This window comes from Lichenostomus cassidix, chromosome 18 (assembly GCF_008360975.1).
Source record: "Lichenostomus cassidix isolate B80296 chromosome 18, HeHo_3.0, whole genome shotgun sequence".
Taxonomy (NCBI): Eukaryota; Metazoa; Chordata; class Aves; order Passeriformes; family Meliphagidae; genus Lichenostomus; species Lichenostomus cassidix.
In genome coordinates, this window is record NC_139498.1 from 11,101,692 (window position 1) to 11,119,179 (window position 17,488).

The 17,488-nt window shown below is 56.9% G+C and overlaps 1 protein-coding gene across 5 annotated transcripts in view; it reads left to right on the forward strand.

Annotated features, from left to right (window-relative positions):
* PIK3R5 (phosphoinositide-3-kinase regulatory subunit 5) overlaps nucleotides 1-17,488 on the forward strand; it is a 59,069-nt gene that overhangs the window by 36,504 nt on the left and 5,077 nt on the right. For all 5 annotated transcript variants that reach the window (XM_085078003.1, XM_085078007.1, XM_085078004.1 and 2 more), the window contains exons 3-16: nucleotides 4,072-4,172; nucleotides 5,426-5,494; nucleotides 6,165-6,303; nucleotides 8,609-8,678; nucleotides 9,708-9,882; nucleotides 10,395-10,548; nucleotides 11,002-11,085; nucleotides 12,107-12,860; nucleotides 12,936-13,086; nucleotides 13,198-13,323; nucleotides 13,550-13,675; nucleotides 14,481-14,574; nucleotides 15,780-15,856; nucleotides 17,034-17,127. In XM_085078003.1, coding sequence (XP_084934129.1) covers nucleotides 4,072-4,172; nucleotides 5,426-5,494; nucleotides 6,165-6,303; nucleotides 8,609-8,678; nucleotides 9,708-9,882; nucleotides 10,395-10,548; nucleotides 11,002-11,085; nucleotides 12,107-12,860; nucleotides 12,936-13,086; nucleotides 13,198-13,323; nucleotides 13,550-13,675; nucleotides 14,481-14,574; nucleotides 15,780-15,856; nucleotides 17,034-17,127 — 2,214 coding nt within the window. The remainder of the gene's footprint in view (nucleotides 1-4,071; nucleotides 4,173-5,425; nucleotides 5,495-6,164; nucleotides 6,304-8,608; nucleotides 8,679-9,707; nucleotides 9,883-10,394; nucleotides 10,549-11,001; nucleotides 11,086-12,106; nucleotides 12,861-12,935; nucleotides 13,087-13,197; nucleotides 13,324-13,549; nucleotides 13,676-14,480; nucleotides 14,575-15,779; nucleotides 15,857-17,033; nucleotides 17,128-17,488) is intronic.

Genomic DNA, 17,488 nt, shown 5'->3' on the forward strand with positions numbered 1-17,488 from the left:
GCCGTGTGACACAGTTCAGGGTCCCAGCAGTGTCACTTCTGCCAGGCTGTGCTCAGGACAGGGGTGGCTGCAGATGAACCTGGCTGGAGCTGGTTCCTCACCTGGTCAGAGCCTCTCCCTGGCCTGGCAAAAAACCAAGCACTGCTCTGCAGCTTGTGGAGTCCCCAGGTGCCACCACAGGGGAGATACAGGACACTTGCAGAGGTTCCTTTCTGCTGCTAATGTCACCTGGGCTTTTGTTCCCAGCCTGGGTACAGAAGGAGCATCACCCTCCCTGCCGAAGAAGCTTTCCTGTCTGAGATGTGCAGTGGGGATTCTGCTTCTGCTGCTGGAAGAAGCAGGTGCTGGTGACTGGGCCTGTGTGGGGAGGGAAGGGAATTCCCTCCAGGGCTGGATCCCTGTCCTGCCTGATGCCTGGGGTGCTCTTTGTTCATTGTGTCCAGGATTTCCGAGCTGCATTTTGTGCTTCAGACTATTTTTGCCAGGGCACAGCTGTTTTGGTGGTCTCTGGTTAATGCAGCCCTGCCAAACTCAGGAGGTCAGTCCCTGGCAGCCTCCTGCCTCCCAGCACTGTTTGGTTTAATCCCAGGGGATACGCAGTGCCTTGCCATGACCAGGAGTTAAACAGGAATTTGCTTATAGCAATGTTACTCAAATATGTCTGGCTGTGTCCTCGTGCCTCAGCTCAGTTCCAGTAGAACACCCAAAACTGGGTCACAAGGCCTCAGGTCTGAATTTTAGAATATCTTGAGTTGGAAAGGATCTACAAAGATCGACTCCACAGCTCCTGGCCCTGCCCAGACACCCCAACAACCCCACCCCGTGCATCCGTGGCAGTGCTGTCCAAACTCTTCTGGAGCTCTGGCAGCCTCAGGCTGTGCCCATTGCCTGGGGAGCCTGGGCAGTGCCAGCACCCTCTGGGGGAAGAACCTTTCCATGATCTCCAGCCTGACCTGCCCTGGCACAGCTCCCTCTTACACTTTCTTACCCATTCCCTCTTACGTTTTTCCCTTAGGTTGTGTTTGTAAGGTGCTTCCCTCAAGCCCTGCCCTTGTCCCTGCTCCCTGTCCATCTTTCCAGCCTCTCCCCAGCAGGTTTGTCCCAGGGCAGCAGCCACAGCTCCTCTCCCTGTGCCCCACTCAGCACAGAATGCCTCCCTGAGCTGTGGTTTCTTCCTCCAAGGGAGAGGAAGGAAGGAGCTGCTGCCATGTGGGTTATTTGGACTCGTGGTTTGGCTGTGCAGGATGAGGTGTCCTCCTTTCATGGGGATGTTCCCTGACTGAGATCAACCCCACTGCTCTTGGGGATCCTGCTCTCCACAGCCCCCAGGGGTCCTGCTCCCCGTGGCTGGGTTCAGGAAATAATCATGGAATTGTTTGGGTTGGAAGGACCTTAAAGCTCATCCAGTGCCACCCTTTCCACTGTTCTAAGCCCCATCCATGCCAGCCTTGGACACTTCCAGGGATCCAGGGGCAGCACAGCTTCTCTGGGCACCCTGTGCCAGGGCCTTACAACCTCACAGGGAGCAATTCCTTCCCAGTATCCCATCCATCCCTGCCCTCTGGCAGTGGGGAGCCATTTCCTGTGTCCTGTCCCTCCATCCCTTGTCCCCAGTCCCTCTCCAGCTCTCCTGAAGCCCCTTTAGGCACTGGAAGGGGCTCTGAGGTCTCCCTGGAGCCTTCTTTTCTTCAGAGGCTGAACACCCTCAGCTCTTCCAGCCCTCAGAGTATTAGATCATTTCAGGAGATGGACTTCTTTCATGTGAGGGAGATGCAGAATGCTTCAAACCCACCCTGTACTTCCTAATATACCCTCTAAATCTACCTTCCTTCAGCTTCTCCCTTGTCCTGTCACTCTGTTTCCATGTCCAAAGTCCTTCTCCTGCTCTTCTGGAGCCCCTGGAGCCATGGGAAGGGACTATAAGATAACTCCTTCTCCCAGCTGGAGAAGGATGGGTTTTTTCAAGGCACCACATGAGTCCAGCAGCTTCTTGATAAGGTCAGCAAAGCTCCTGGCATCTCTGACCACTTCTGCTAGGCCAGCTTTTCATTGACTCCTTCCCAGGTGCTGGGGCTTTCCCTGCAGGATGCAACACTCTGGGACAATATTGATTTATTTGGGCAATCTGATGGAGTCATGCCATGGCTTTGTGCCATCACACTGTCATATGGCAGTGGCTCAAAGGAAAAGTGGAGCATCACTGAATTCCTGGATTGATGTGGCTGTTCCCTCTCTGACAAAATACCCCAGGATCTTGGTGGATAGCAACAGAGCAGAGGCAACTTAAGAATTGCATCTGTAATTAACAACGAGTGCATCTGAGCTGCTTGGAAACTTTCCAGAGGGATCGTTCTCCACTGGAAAATGCTAAATCATTGACAGTAAAAAGTTGTGTGGCAGCAGGGGGGCTTTCCCTGCTGATTCAGCTGCTAGCCTGGCAGAAAGCCACAGGAATGGTGTCCCACTGAGCAAATGCTTGTCCTTGCTGGGGGACAAGTGTGGCTTTGCACCCTCAGCATTGGTTTTGCTTGTCTTGCCATTGGCCTTGTCCCCCTGGGCCATGGCAGATCTCTCCATGGGTTTAAATTCAGCTCCCTTAGCACCTGGATGGAGTGTGAAGGTGTTCAGATGGCATTTCTGTGTGTTTGATGAATCTGTAACCTCTGCAGATGGGAAGAACCTTTGAAGGAGAGGAAGTGTGGCCTGTAGGTTTGTGATGAGCCCTGTCCCCTGCCAGCTCCTGGCATTGTCTCTTCCTGGCTCCAGAGTGACAACCAGCACACCTGGATGGGTGTTCATGTCCTGTGCCACTGTTAATGTCAGTGAAAACCAGCTGAACTTCTGTTTCTCCTCTCTGATCTTTGGCCCCTCTTTTCTGCGGAGAGAAATGTTCTTGTTTTCTTGGCTGAGCCTGGCAGAGCCCCGGTGCCCTCTGAGCTGTGCCCTGGCCTGCAGCAGAGCTGGGTGGGGTCTGCACTCCTCCTCCCCTGCTGGAAAAACCCATGGCAAAGCAGGACTGGGGAGCTGCCAGCATGAACCCTTCTTGAATATCTGTGAGGCTGTCTGCTTGAAATTCCCTGGAACTTTTCCCCACGGGGCTGAGGTGGTACCCGGGTGCCTGGGGAGGAGGAGGAAGAGGAGGAGGAGCTGCTCCCTCCTTGGGCTGCAGATCCCGGTGAGCTCTGCCTCTCCCCTGGGATGTGGGGCCGGGATGAATGGAGGCTCCTGGCAGCCTTCACACGGAACATTTCCTCCAGGAGCAGCTGCGATCTGGCCCTGACTGCCAAGGAGAGCCATAGCCTCGGGAAACACCTTGGCCATTGTCACCGGCCTTGTCCCAGCGGCCTGAGGCAGATGTTTGGGGAAGGGAGCTGGGAATGAGCCACCCTCCATCCCTTTGTATGGCAATTCCCCTCTCTCTGATTAATCTTTGGTGGGGTTTTGATAGATTAAATGAGAATTTGAGGGTGCTTAGAGATGGATTGAGTGCTGGACAGGCTTGGAAGCAATGCTGATGCTGTGGTGCTCCTTAGGGCATCTCCAGGTAGGAAGATGCAGCTGGAGGGGGTTGGGTGCCTGCCTGCCTGCCAGGGAGCTGAATTTGGCAGGATTTGAGGGAGTTTAGAGCTGGGATAACACCTGGGAGTGGCAGGGCAGGGGGTTTCACTGTGGGTTTTCTGTGCTGGGGCAGGAGAAAGGTGGGTCTCACCCTTGCCAGGTGCATCCCTTTGGTTTCTGCATGCACCTGGCAGCTCTGGCACCTTGGATCCTCCCCTGGTCCCTGGGGCAGAGGCCTCCAGCCTGCCTGGATGTGCTGGGCTGCGAGGAGGTAGAGCTGCTCAGGTGCTCCACGGTGCCATGAGACAAACCTTGGTGTTCGAGGTTGGATCTGGCTTTAGGGAGGATGTGAGCTTTGTGCTTCCACCCTCATCTGATGCCTGTGGTCAACACCTTCCCCTTGACCCCTTCCCATTGTTCATCCCCCTATGACCTTCCTGAGTGGGGCTGGGGGTGTCATGGGGCTGTGAGTGCCCATGGGGCAGTGAGTACCAGTGGCTCTGTGTCCCACAGCTGGGCTGTGCCTCAACTGCTGGAGCCTGCAGGAGCTGGTGAGCCGAGACGCTGGGAACTACCTCATCCTGCTGGAGAAGATCCTGGGCAAGACCAAAGAGGTGAGCTGGGGCTGTCAGGGAGGCCTGCAGCCTTGGAGACATTGGCAGCTCCAGATGGGATTTGGCAAAGCTTGGTGAGGGATTTTGGTGGTGTTGGGCACCAGTACATGGGTGGCGCTGGGTCAGCAGGTCCAGAGCTCTGGTGGGAGCAGAGCTGTGTGTCCCACATGGCAAAACCCTTATTGATTCTTTGGCCAGCCCTCCAGACATCCAGGGATGGGGTTTGATCCCTCAAAGTGCTGCTTTGCCCCGTGCAGGGCTGTGCAGATCCTCCAGCCTTCCTCAGCCCTTCCCGGTCTGTGTCCATGGAGCTGCTGCTCTGAAGCAGAGCACATGGAAAATTTCCTGTTGTTTTTGGTGGAAGCTTTGCTGCAGCTCTGCCAGGTTTCCTGCAGGGCTGGGACGCTGGGGACCACGGGCAGGATTTGCACTGCACAGCAGCCTGGCAGGTGACACTGGGGTCACAGCCTGGGGACAAAACAGCAGCAGGGACAGTCAGCTGGACCTGCCAGGGCCCCATCATGTGCCATGGGAACTCGAGGCATCACTGGTCAAGCAGGGTCATCCTGGGCTACAGCTGGGAAGGCCTTGGAGGAATCCCTTGATGTAGCAGGAAATGGGGATGTGTTCTCTCAATCCCCAGCGCTGGGATTCATGTCAGGGGGTAAACTTCCATTTTATGGGAAAGAGGCTGTGGAGCTGAGAGCAGTCATGTTTTTTCATTTGTATGTTCTTTTAATGGCTGGAATTGCTCTGGGTGCAGAGAGGGGTTTGGTACAGGAGGGTTTAGGTGAGGCTTTATTGCACCTTGTGCTGCACTCAAAGGGGAGATTCTCTGCAAGTGCCTCCTTGAGCCCTCAGTGAGAGAGTTCTGCTGGCTAGTCCCTGGAAAACAGGCTGCCATTCCATTCCCTGGATCCCATCCCTTGCATTTCACTGTGCTGCCCAGCTTCCCAAGCTGCCTGCTTTGAGTCACTTCCATGGAATTGCATGCAAGGATCAGGAGCATGAAGGGTCGGGAGCTTGGCCAGATCTGGGAAAGATGCGGCAGGAGGCTGTGCTGGTCTGCCTGTCCCACCCCTGTGGGTTAGTGGGGTTATGGGGTGGTTTTCCTATGGAAATGAGGGAATCTCCCGCGTGTGGTGATGGGATGGAGCGGGCTGGGCGCTGGAGTCTCCCGGCACCTCCAGGGCTGCTTTAGCTAAGGCGGCGCTCCTTGGGCTGATCCCTGTGCCCTCGGGCTGTTCCCACAGGTACAGGAGAGGTGTGACTACGACCTGGTGACTCCCCTGGCGCTGCTCTTCTACTCGGCCGTGCTCTATGTAAGTGCTGAGGCTGCTGCACCGAGCCTGACCCCAGCCCTGCAGCAGGCACCGGAATTGAGGTGGCTTTGGCTGGAACATCCCAGGCTGCTTTCATCAGTTTGTCCCAAAAACAAAGATCCTGTGCGGATCCATAGGGACCTGGATCAAGCAACCGTTGCACAAGCTGAGAGACAAAGAAAATAAGCTTAAAATTTTTAAGACTGGGCTAATCAGAAAGCGAGATGGACAATGAAGGGGATTTTTTTTCGTTACCCTTTATACTTGGGCAAAATACATGGGCAACATGAATGAAAAGGAGCAGAGCCTTCCCAGGAAGTACACTTTTATTATGATTATTATTACTAGCACAATGCATCATTATCCCAAGGAAATCATTGCTGCCAGATCCTGCCCAAGCACAGGCAATATGGAATTCATCTGTATGGCTCTGTGGGGCTCAAAAAGGAATTTATATTTAGGCTTGGGCACGTGAGCCCCGGTTGGGAAGGAACTTCTTGGAGCTGTGCCCAGTGGGGATCCTGTGGCCCTTCCTTGGGAGGACATGGGGTGCCAGGGGGGGAAGGTCTGCTTTTCTTCTCCTCCTCCCACTTCCAGCCTAAACCCTGGAGTCTTCCCACAGCACTTGGGATTTTTGTTCCTCTCTAACCTCATCTCCCTGTCCCTGCAGGCTCCTCACCTTCCCCCCAGCTCTGAGCTGCTCCTGAAAGCTGCCAGTGTCTATCACAGCTTCCTGACGTGGCCTGTGCCCTACTGTGACACCTTCAGAGAGCTGCTCACCTTCATCAGCAACGAGCTGAAGGCCCCTGGTGAGCACTCCTGCCCTGCCCCAGCGTCTGCCAACCCCAAACACACCTGCCTGGGGCTTTGTCCCCTGCTGCTCTTGTCTCACTCCCCCTTTGCTTCCTGAAGCCTGTGAGCACAGTGCCTGCCCGGGGCATCCTAAACCTCAGAGTGAGGACCTCTGCCCTCCATCCTCCCTCAGGATGATATTCCCAGGTGGTCCAGCACAGGGTGGGACTGCATTTCTCTGGAGGAGCAGGGCAGGGTGGTGTTTGTGGTGGGTGCCTTGTGTGCAAGGAGCATCCCAGGGTCTCCCAGCTGTGCATCAGAGGGAATTAGAAAAATGGGTAACAAATCCTGGCTGGATTTCAGTCTGGAGGGTCTTTTCCCCAGCAGAGCACATGCTGGCTGCTGCCCCCAGCCTGCCCTTTGTTTGAGGTGCTCAGTGGTGCAATGGGGGCACAACAGTGGGGCCATTCATGGGCATCAGGGTGGCTGGAGCCTCCGAGCCTGCTCTTCCATGGCGATTTCCATAGGGCTCAGGGACTCCCTGGATTGTTCTTTCCAGCCCAGACACTCCTTGTGACCCAGCTCTGGGCACATCCACGGGCAGCACCAGTGCTCTCCTTAATTAAGGGCTCCTTGTAGATGTCCTGTTGTTCCCAATGGAGCAGCTCCTCCAATTATTTCTCAAAGCCTTTTTCCCTAATCTCCCTGCCTTTTGGGGGCTTTTGAAGAGCTGTTATCACACAGAGCACATTGCAGCCCGTGTTTAATCCTGTGCAGGGCCGTGGCAGCGATAGCAGCTCTGAGCAGGGTTTGGGAGGCCTGGCAGGGGGATGTGGCTGTGCCCCAGGCTGGGGAGCTGCCACCTCCTCAGCCTGGGAAGCTGCTTTGGAGAGCCCTGGGGATGCCAGTCGCAGGGTCTCTGTCACTGCACCAAATCCTGTGAGATGGGAGCTTGGAGATGGGATGGAAGGTGCTTTCCAAGGAACAAAAAGATGGAAAAAACCCCAGCCCTGGGCGGTGGAAGCTCTGGACTGGTGCTTTACCCCAGCACAAATGGCCATGGCCACCAGGCAGGGTCTGGCTGTGTTCTGCTGTGTCCAGCTCAGAGCTGCAGGGTCACAGAGACATGGGGACACTTGTGGAGCTCCCCAGCTCCTTCCTGGTCATTTATTGCTGTGACATGGTCAGGTCTGTGCTTTGCACACCCCTGGGAAGCTCTCATGCTGGGTGGGGGCTGCTGCATCCCATTCTTGTGCCATCCCCCCATCCCCAGTGCCCCAAGCTGTGTGAAGGGGGCACTTGGGTCCAACAGCTTTTCCCCTCCCACAGCAGAATGAATTCCTCACCCTGCCAAAGGTGCTGTGTGGGAGGTGTTGGCTGCTGGGTTTGGGAATCCCAGTGCTGCCCCTCAGGGTGGCCTCTCCAGAGCCAGTGAGGATGTGTCCCCTGCTGCTCAGCTGCCAGGACCTTGCAGGCTGTTCTGGGTTTGCCCTGTGACCTGCTGGGGGGCTGAGGCCAAAGCTTTTTATTGAGATGAGGCTAAAGATTAACTGAGAATGAGCTGCTGTCAATATTTGCAGGAACGCAACAGCTTTGATCTGCACCCTGGGGCTGATGCCTCTGCAGGGGGGGTCACTGCTGCCATGACCTGTGTGGGTCAGGGTGGCACCCCGTGGGTGCTGAGCTGGCTAGGATGTGGCTGCCTGCATGGATGAGGGGCTGGATCCTGGTGATGCCATAAGGTTTTTCCAGGCTGTGTCCCTGTCCTGCTGATGGGGGTGACAGGACTTTGCTGTTGCCATCCAGTCCAGACCCACCTGATGTCACCTGGTGTTCTGGGGACAGTCCCAGAGAGGCATCCAGGGTGTGGCTGCCCACAGCAGCCTCTCTCCTGCTGGGCCCAGTCTGGGCTCCATCCCTGCAGCAGGGGATGTGGCAGTGACCTGCTGGCCCTGTGTGACATCCAGGGTTTGAAGGGGATAAAGCAAATGGGAGAAGTTGGTAAATGTCATCCATGGAATTCCCATCCTGTATGAGCAGTGGGGCAGAAAGGACTGGGGCTGGAGCAGTTCTCCTGTCCCATCCTGTGGGTGATTTCCCATAATTCTGGGTTTTTACTCTTTCTCTCCTGAGCTCCCTGGACTGTCCCCCTCACACGGTGGCTGTGCCTTGTCCCCACGAGGACTTTTGGTGTTGCCATTCCCCCTCCAGGCAGGGGCTCTGCCCCCTCAGGACTGCACTGGGAGGCAGAGCCAGCTCAGTGCTGCTGAGCACAGCAGCCTGCAGGGGGTTCTGTGCCTCACTCCTCTGCTCTCTCCCCAGGGATCACTTTCCAGAGGCTGGTGAGGACAGAGCAGGGGCTGCCTGTGAAGAACTACCAGAGCTCCACGGTGTAAGTGTGGCCACCTGGCCCCTGTGGCATCCCCACAGCCTGGCACTGCTGCAGCATCTCCCAGGGGCTGGGGAGAAGGGCTGGATTGCTGGGCTGAGCTGTGGGAAGGGACAGGGATGGCAGCTATGGCATTTCCAGGGCCATGGGACAGGGCCTGTGGGCTCCCCGGGCCAGTGACCCTGCAGGGCTGCAGGTGTGGGAAAGGCAAAGTCTCCTCCCCAGGGTGCTGCTGATCTCAGCACATGCTGGGAGATGCTGTGATCCATGAGTTTGGGAGCCAAAAGCAAGGCCATCCCAGCCCTAGAGCAGTGAGGAATGAAAGCCTTGCAGCTCTGAGCACAGTCAGACTTTGCACCTTATTCGAGGGCTGAACCTTTCCCTGCCATCCTCATTTGTAAAAAAGGGAAATGAGGTTAGGTGATCTGGGCCACCCTGGCCCAGGGACACTCCTCACATGGCCCCTCTGGGCAGGAGGGTGTCCTGCTCTTCTGGCCTGTCCCCTCATCCTGCCCAGCTCTGGATCTGCACTGTGTCCCACCCAGCAGCACTGGAGGAGTGGCTGTATTTCCATAAAACCCCCTGAAAACCTGGCACAAATCAGAGAATCCTGGAACACCCTCACTTGGAGTGGGCCAAGGATTTTCAGGTCCAATTCCTGAACTCTGGGCTTGTTGGAAGCTTGTGCCTATTGCCTGAGCTCCCTAGAACCAAGCCCAACTTTAATTCAGAGCCAGCTTCGTTCAGTGGACAGTGAGGGCTCATGTCCATGGGAAACACAAGTTCTCTGGGCTGCAGGTTTGGGGAGTCAATGCCTGTGGATATTGCTGTTGTGCTCTGGAGCAAAAATGCAGCTGAAGGATGTGGCTTTTGTCCTTAAAGCTTCTCCTGTGAGCTGCACCTTCAGGAGGGAGATGTTTTGGTGTCACTCTCACGTCCTACCCTGCGTGTCCAGTGGGGCCAAGTGGCTGCTGGGCTGGAGCCCTGTGTGGGGCTCAGTGTCCTGGCCTGACTGGTGTTCCCTGTCCCCAGGACGGTGCTGCTGCTGAACCGCTCAGAGGTGCAGAGTGAGTTCCTGTCCATCGCCGAGAAGCTGAGCTCCAGCGAGCTCCCGCAGCACTCCACACTGGTGCTGCTCCTCGAGCACCTCTACCAGGCTAACTTTGGCACCTGCTGTGACCTGGACAGGCTGCACCCCCTCCTCAAGGTGGGCTCGGGCAGCCCCCACGCTGGGCTGCCACGGCGGGCAGTTCAGTGCAGTTGGCTGCTGGATTTCCTACCCAAAATAGGATTATGTTGGCAAAGGAAGAGTTTTGATAATGCTTGCAGGAAAAATACACATCTTTCCCTTCTCAGGTTAAATCTGAGATCTGAAGTGTTTTGTGAAGTGTGTGTGGAGGGCTAGCTCCCCTTTTATGCTGTCACTCCTTTCCCATCCCAAAGTGGAGAGGGGAAGAGCCCCCAGATTTGAAAAGCAGCAAAACTGTTTGACCAGATAAACACTTGGGGGAGAGGCAAAAACACAATGAAGAAACCCCCTTGGGTGTTTTCAAACACATTTTTATTTTCATCCGAGAAGTCTGGGGTATTTGAAGGGCGTGGGGTAGTGGAGGGGAGAGAGTCACGCTGTTAGGGATGCTACCCAAAGCCCCATGTGTTGATGTGCTGGCTCTGTGGAGGGAAGCCCTGAATGTCTCCCCCTGCGGCTCTGCCCCGCAGTCCAAGCCCCTGGAGGAGCTGTCAGAGCTCTACACCAGTGCTGCCGATGCTCAGGAGGCAGCAGCTGCCAGCAGTGACCCCGAGCTGGCCCGGGAGCAGCTGCAGGCCGTGCTGCGGGACATCGCCGGGGCTGCCTGCCTTCCTGCCATCACAGGTGAGAGTCCCCCATCCCTCTTGTCCCCAGGCTTTGCTGCCAGCTCAGCCCCTGCAGCAGCAGCAGCAGTGGGGAGGGGTTTTGCAGAGTGCAACAACTGCAATATAAAAGCACTGACCCAGACCCTATTTAATAGTCACACCATGAGCCACTAATGGTTTCATTAAAACAGCAACAAAATGAATTGTCCAGCCTTTGAACAATGTAGGGGTGAGATGAAAGCGTTAAATCAGATGGTGACTGTGACATCTGGTGGCTCATAAAGGTGTGAAGTGTTCCCTCCTCCCAGCTGCAGGTGACTGCTTGGGCTAAGGACAGCAGCATCAGGGTTGAGCTTGTCCTGGGCTGTCCTAAATGCACAAGGGGTGGGTGGCATCTCCCAGGCCAGGGGAGCTGGCAGGGGTGGCACTGGGGGGCCCTGCACACCAATTTCTGTTCCTCCTCTCTCCCCAGGCGAGGCCCAGCCCCGCAAGCTCCATCCCATCCCCATCCCCCCTGCTCGCTGCTACACCTACAGCTGGGACCAGGACAACTTCGGTGAGTTGGAGGTCCCCTGGCCTCCCAGAGAGCCCCCAGGGGAGGCTGAGCAGCCTTTCAGCCTGGCTGGGGCTGTGACAGAGCTGGTGTCTGTGTCCCCTGGATGGGACAAGATGGGGGTGCCAGCTTGGGTGCTGTGATCCCCAGCAATGCCCATGTTTGAGCAGAGGGCACACACACTGGTGGCCCCAAACCTCATTTTGTCCAGACACAAATCACACAGGGCTTATTCTCCTTGGCAAAGCTGAGCCTTGCATGAAGCTGGAAGAGTTTTGTTGGACCTGACTCCATGGGATATTGGTTGGTGGGAAGCTCCTCTGCAAGGAGTAAACCTTGCTTGTGCCCTGGAAATAATTATTGCTGGAAAAACCTGACCCTGCTGATGTTCTTGGACCTTATGGGGTCGGAACCTGTTGGATGTGGCAGCTCATCCCCCCTCAGCAGGGCTGGCCCAGGAGTGGTGACCCTGTTGAACTCTTGGCCCAGCAGTTTTGGAGGAGAAGTAGAAGGTTCCCCTTGTGCTGAGCTGCTCTCTGCTGCTTCCCCATTCCTGGAAGAACCTTGTCCCTTCCTGGGAAGGCTCAGCGTTCATTCCCTGCTGGCCCAGCAAGCGGGAGCAGAGCTCTAGCCCAAGCTTTGCAGTGAAGTCCAGCCCTGACAGGAAGCCTGGCTGGGTCAGTTTGGGGCTTGATCAGCCACACTTGGCTTTGCTCCTGCCCTCTGGTTAAACCTGGTTCAGAGGTGAGGGTGTGGTGAAAGCTGGGGAGGAAGGAAGCAAAAGCCCAAGTGGAGTTTGCATTTTGACCTCAAGGAGAGAAACACATTTTGCTTTGCCTTGCAACGGAGCCTTTTATGGAAATGTAGAACCATTCAGCAGGAGGTTTCCAGCTCTCAGTTGGAAACCGTGCAGGATGGAGGAGAACTTTGGCTATGGGGAGTGGGGGTGGTGTCTGGGGTCACCACAAGTGCAGTGACTCTGCCGGAGCCCATGGCAGACACCTTCTCCTCTGGCTGCTTTCAGACATCCTCAACGATGTCCTCAGCAAGGAGTGCAGCGTTGCTGAGCCCCTGGCCTCGGAGAACGAGGAGGAAGACGAGGAGGAAGAGGAGGAGGATGAGGATGTGGAGACCGACGGTGGCTCCCCCGAGCGGGACTCGCTGCTGTCGCCGCTCTGTGCCATCTCCAGTGACTCTGTGTACTCGGTGCTGTCCGAGGAGGGCTCCAAGCCCTCGCGGATGTCCCTCTTCACCTCCCACAAGGACTCCATCTCGGAGCTGACGGGGGTCTCCAGGAAGTCCCTGAAGTCGTTCGTGTCCAGCCTGAAGGACTGCATGGACAGCGGCTACGCCGAGGACAGCGACGAGAGCTCTCTGGACACGGCGGGCAGGACGGAGCCGAAGCCCCCCAAGCACCGGCAGTCGCTGACCAACAGGCTCTACAAGCTGTTAAAGAGCAAGAGCCAGCTGGTGCTGCGGCGGGAGCTGCGCGATTGCCCGGGGCCGTGCTCGCTGTCGCTGCCGCTGCGGCGCGCCGAAAGCCTGTGCGCGTCCCCGGCGCAGCCGCGCGTCCCCGCGCGCTCCCGCCGCGCGCTCTCGCTGCCGCAGCACTGCCCTGGCCAGCGCGCTCCCGCCCCGCTCGCCCCCCGGCCCCTCGGGCTGCCCCGCCGCCCCTTCCTCAGCTACGACGAGGACGCCAAGGTGGGCACGCTGCGGGTCGTGGTGTTCGGCTCGGACCGCATCTCGGGGAAGGTGGCCCGCGCCTACAGCGACCTCAGGTGAGCCGCGCGGGGTGGCCGCGGGTGCCTCCGTGCCGGGATGAGCCGCTCGGCCACCCCCTGCTCCTCCCCCAGGCTCAAGGAGAGCTCCTGCCCCTCGCTGACACGGTACTTCAGGCTGCAGTTTTTCTACGTCCCCGTGAAGAGGAGCTGCGCCGCTCCATCCACCCCGCAGATGCATCACCACCCCTCGCCGTCCCCGGGGGACACCCCGCCCCGGGCACAGGTCGGTGTCCCCTCCCCGCGGTGGCACCGGGGCTCCGCTTGGCCCGGGGGTGCGGTGTGAGGTGGGGCAGGCTGAGGGGACCCTCGGGGTGACCCCAGCGTCCGGTTTCAGGACCCCTCTCTGGCTGGGACGGAGAGCAGCACCAATGACATCTCCCACTACATCGGCCTGCTGGACCCCTGGTACGAGCGCAACGTCCTGGGGCTGATGAAGCTGCCCATGGATGTCCTGTGCCAGGTGTGTGTGCCACGGGCAGGGCAGGCTGTGCCCCTTACCTGGGGAGCTGCTCAGAGAGCCTTCTGCTGAGCACGGGGCACCATCCTGCTCTGTGCAGATACAGGATGGACATGGGGCTCCTGGTGGTCAGCAGGAGGCTTTGTGTACCCGGTGGGGTGGCGTGGGCAGTTGTGGGCTGGAGATCCCACCTACCCCATCCCATTTCTGACCCATTCTGCCACCCCAGTGTGCCAAGCCCGAGGCTGAGCCCCAGGAGGACTGCCAGGAGCAGCTGCCCATCCTGGCGGACATGATCCTCTACTACTGCCGCTTCGCCACGCGCCCCGTGCTGCTGCAGCTCTACCAGACTGAGGTGGGCAGGCGGTTCAGCCCCAGCCTGGGGAGGGAAAAGGGGGATGGCTCTGCCTGTGCCGCCAGTCAGGAGCGGCCTGTGAAGCCCTGGGGGTGTGGCACTGCCACCACCTGGGGGTGGGACCCTGCTGCTGAGGCAGAGCTGGGTCCCCTCTCACTGCCTGGGTGTCCCTGATGCCCTGGCTGATGCTCCTGGCTCAGGGATGGAGAGGATGCAGGTCCTGCCAGATGATCCCATGAGCAGTTTTCCATCCCAGTACCTTCCCCATGGCACAAGGCAGTGCCTGGCAGTGCTGCCATGCTTTTCACATCACTGGAAGTCTCTCTACTTCTCCAGTCTCTCTGCTTCCCAAACCAAGCTCCTCCATGAGGCGAGTTTTCCACACCCTGCTGTGTGCTGGTGGGTAAGGTTGAATTTGGGGCTGCAACCCCTGCTCTGGGGCTGTGACTCAGGCCCAGCTGCAGCAGGGCTGTGCTGAGCAGAGCTGCTGCTCTTCCAGGGATCTGTGCTCCCAAAGCAATTCCCAGACCCTGCTGTCAGCTCATTGGGGGCTTTTTTTCCCAGTGGGCTGTGAAGTTTTAAGTGAAAATGAGGGGTTTGGGTTGTTTTGGATGTCTGTTCATGCACTCTGAAGTGCAGCTAAAGGCAGGTGTCACCCCAAGCAGCTGCAGAAAGGTGTTTGGAAAACATGGAAGGATTTTCCCAAACTGCCCCATTTCCTGTGGGGAGGAGTGAGGGGGGTGAAGGCAGCCTGACAGGGCTGGGTCCCCTCACCCTCACATGTCCCCTCTTGTCCCCCTGGCAGCTCACCTTCATCGGGGGAGAGAAGAGGACCGAGGTCTTCATCCACTCCCTGGAGCTGGGGCACTCAGCAGCCACAAGGGCCATCAAGGCCTCAGGTCTGTAGCTGCATCTGCACACACACCCCTCTGGGGGGGTCTGAAACCAGCGCTGGGAGGGAAGGGAAGGAGGGGCTGGAGGAGCCAGGGCTGCAGGAGGTGTCTGAGCCAGGCTGAACGAGGATCCAACAACTCTTCACTGGTTTGGGAGTGAAACATCCCAGTTTTGCATTCCTTCCAGGAGCAGAGCCATGGCAATGCCTGATGGTTTGTGCTGTTGTCAACTCTAGAACGGATTTGCAATAAAACACCTTCAAGCCCATTTCCTTCCTCTCATCAGCACCTGCCAAATGCAGCTCTTTATCCTTTACTGCTCTTTTTCTTTTTACTGCTTTCTCTTTGTGCTTTGTCCAAAAGTGTCATTTATGAAATCCCTCTTTCCATTTCCCCAGTTTGCTGGGCAAAGCCAGGTTTGTGCTTGGAGCCTCCCTGCACGTAATTTTATGTACTTTTATGTTATGAATGTATAAAATTAATAATATTAAGAAAGAAGAAGCAGTGGCAGGAACATCTGGCTGCAGTTGCTCCCGGGTACCCAGGAAAGGATGCTCTGAAGTGCAGCTCACACAGACACCTCATGGCCAACCCCCAGCACTGCACCTAAACCCATTCTTCATGGTTCTAACCAGCTGATTTGTGAGATCTCGACTTGTCCTTCTAAATAGAGCCCATGAAATTCCCTCCTATGAATTGTCCCCACCCCTCTCCCCCAAAATCAGGCAAAGAGCTCTTCCCTCCAACTCGTGAAAGCACCAGTCCTGACTCTGATGTTTTCCCCTTGGGTTTTCTGGCACCACTTCACAGCTGCAAAAAATTATCCAGGGGGGAAACGACAGTTAGGAAGTGTCAGGCCCAGTGTTTGAAGGCTAATTTAATGCGGGCAGAAATCTGCCTGAACAAACAGGAGCAGGGAGAGCAGTGTGGCCTTTATTGCTTTGTGTTTTCCCTGGAGCTCTGACCCCTCCACACCAGCTCAGCCGGAGCCACTTTCATTTCTGCAGAGTGGTTTTGTGTTGTAATTCCTCTCTGGATTCTCTGCTTACTGCAGCTTTTAAGCCACCTTTTCTCTTTTTTTGCCCTTTTTCCCCACAGCTGTGCTCAGCAAGCCCTTTGCCCCTTTTCTGTAGGTCTTGGCTGTGCTGCTCTATCAGTGAAGGGTGGGGACAAAAAGCCCCCGTGTGACATTTGCTCCTTGTTCCCTGCAGGTCCAGGCAGCAAAAGGCTGGGAATAGATGGAGACAGGGAAGCAATCCCACTAACACTACAGATTGCATACAGCAAGGTGAGAGCTTGGGATTCACAGGGATCAGGGGGCTCAAACCTCATGTGAGCTGGGCAGACATAGCTGAGAGAGTCTCAGCTGGGCAGACAGAGTCTGCTGGGGGAGCCCAAATCCAAGGCAAACTCAGCTAATTATCTATTCAATGGCTAAGTGGAGGTGTGTTTCCACTCCTGTCCAGCCCAGTAAAGCAGGGAATGTGCAGCCAGCTTCCATAGGCTCCCAGTGCCACTTTGCACTGGTGGCATTTGCTTCCAGGCAGGAATCTCATGCTGGGCACAGCACCATTCCTGTTCTATTGGTTCCTCTGCAGTTATTTTGTGGATTTGCCTGGGTGACTTACTGTAAATCCAAGGTGCAATCACCTTTAATGCCCACTCAACCTTTGTGCAGCTCCAAGTAAATCCAGGTGGGAGCTCCAGCGGGGTGGGAGGTTGGGCAGCAGCAGCCTGGCGTGGGCCATGAGTGGGTGGGTCACAGCAGCCCCATGGAATTCCAGGATTAGGCACAGGGGCTGGACAGTTGTTGGAGGGACACTCTGGGGGTGCTGTGCCAGTGGCTGGACATGAACCCAGAGGTGCCCAGGTGGGCAGGAGGCCAAGGGCACCTGGGCTGTCCCAGCACTGGGGTGGCAGCAGGGCCAGGGCAGTGACTGTCCCCTGTGCTGGCACTGCTGGGGCACCTCCAGTGCTGGGGCAGCTCTGGGACCCTCAGAACAAGAGGGACATGGAGGGGCTGGGGATGTCCAGGAAAGGGAACAGAGCTGGGAAGGGTCTGGAGCACCAGGAGAGGCTGAGGGAGCTGGGAAAGGAGCTCAGCCTGGAGCAAAGGAGGCTCAGGGGGACCTTGTGGCTCTGCACAGCTGCTGACAGGAGGGGACAGCCAGGGGGTCAGGCTGTGCTCCAGGGAACAGGGACAGGAGGAGAGGGAACAGCCTCGAGCTGCACCACAGGAAGTTTAGATTGGATATTAGGGATATTTCTTCCCCAAAAGGGTTGTCCATTGTCCAGCCGTGGCACAGCTGCCTGGGGCAGTGGTTGGGTCACCATCCTTAGGGGTACTTTAAAGATGTAGATGTGGTGTTTAAGGACTTGGCAGGGTTAGATTTAGGGTTGGACTTGACCTTCAAGTTCTTTTCCAAGCTGAATGGTTGTGTGCTTCTCTCCCCTGCTCCCTGCAGACAGCTGCCAGCGGCAGGAGTCACTGGAATGACATGGAGAAGGTCTGCACGTCTGTCAACCTCAGCAAGGCCTGCAGGAGGCATGAGGAGCTCGGTGGGTGCAGGGTCCTGGTGGCTGTGCCCAGGGAAGGGTGGGAGGCACAGAGTGGATGAGGGAGGTGGGGATGCAGGAGACTCCTGGGAGATGCCTGATGTCCCCTGGCTGTGCTCCAGTCCTTGGCTGTCCTTAGCTTCACATCAGGGACAAAGGACATGTGGTGTCACTGTTGAAAGCTTCCAGCTGGAAATCATGCATTAGGGGTGGGGCTGGGATGGTCCAAACACCAGGATCATCACTGGAGAGTGATGCTTTCCAGAACACCTGTGTGGCTAGGAGGCACAAGAAGTGAAGCTGCTGGTTGGTGGAGCAGCAGCAAGGGCCAGGCATTGTCCTGCACCCACAGCAGCTCAGCCAG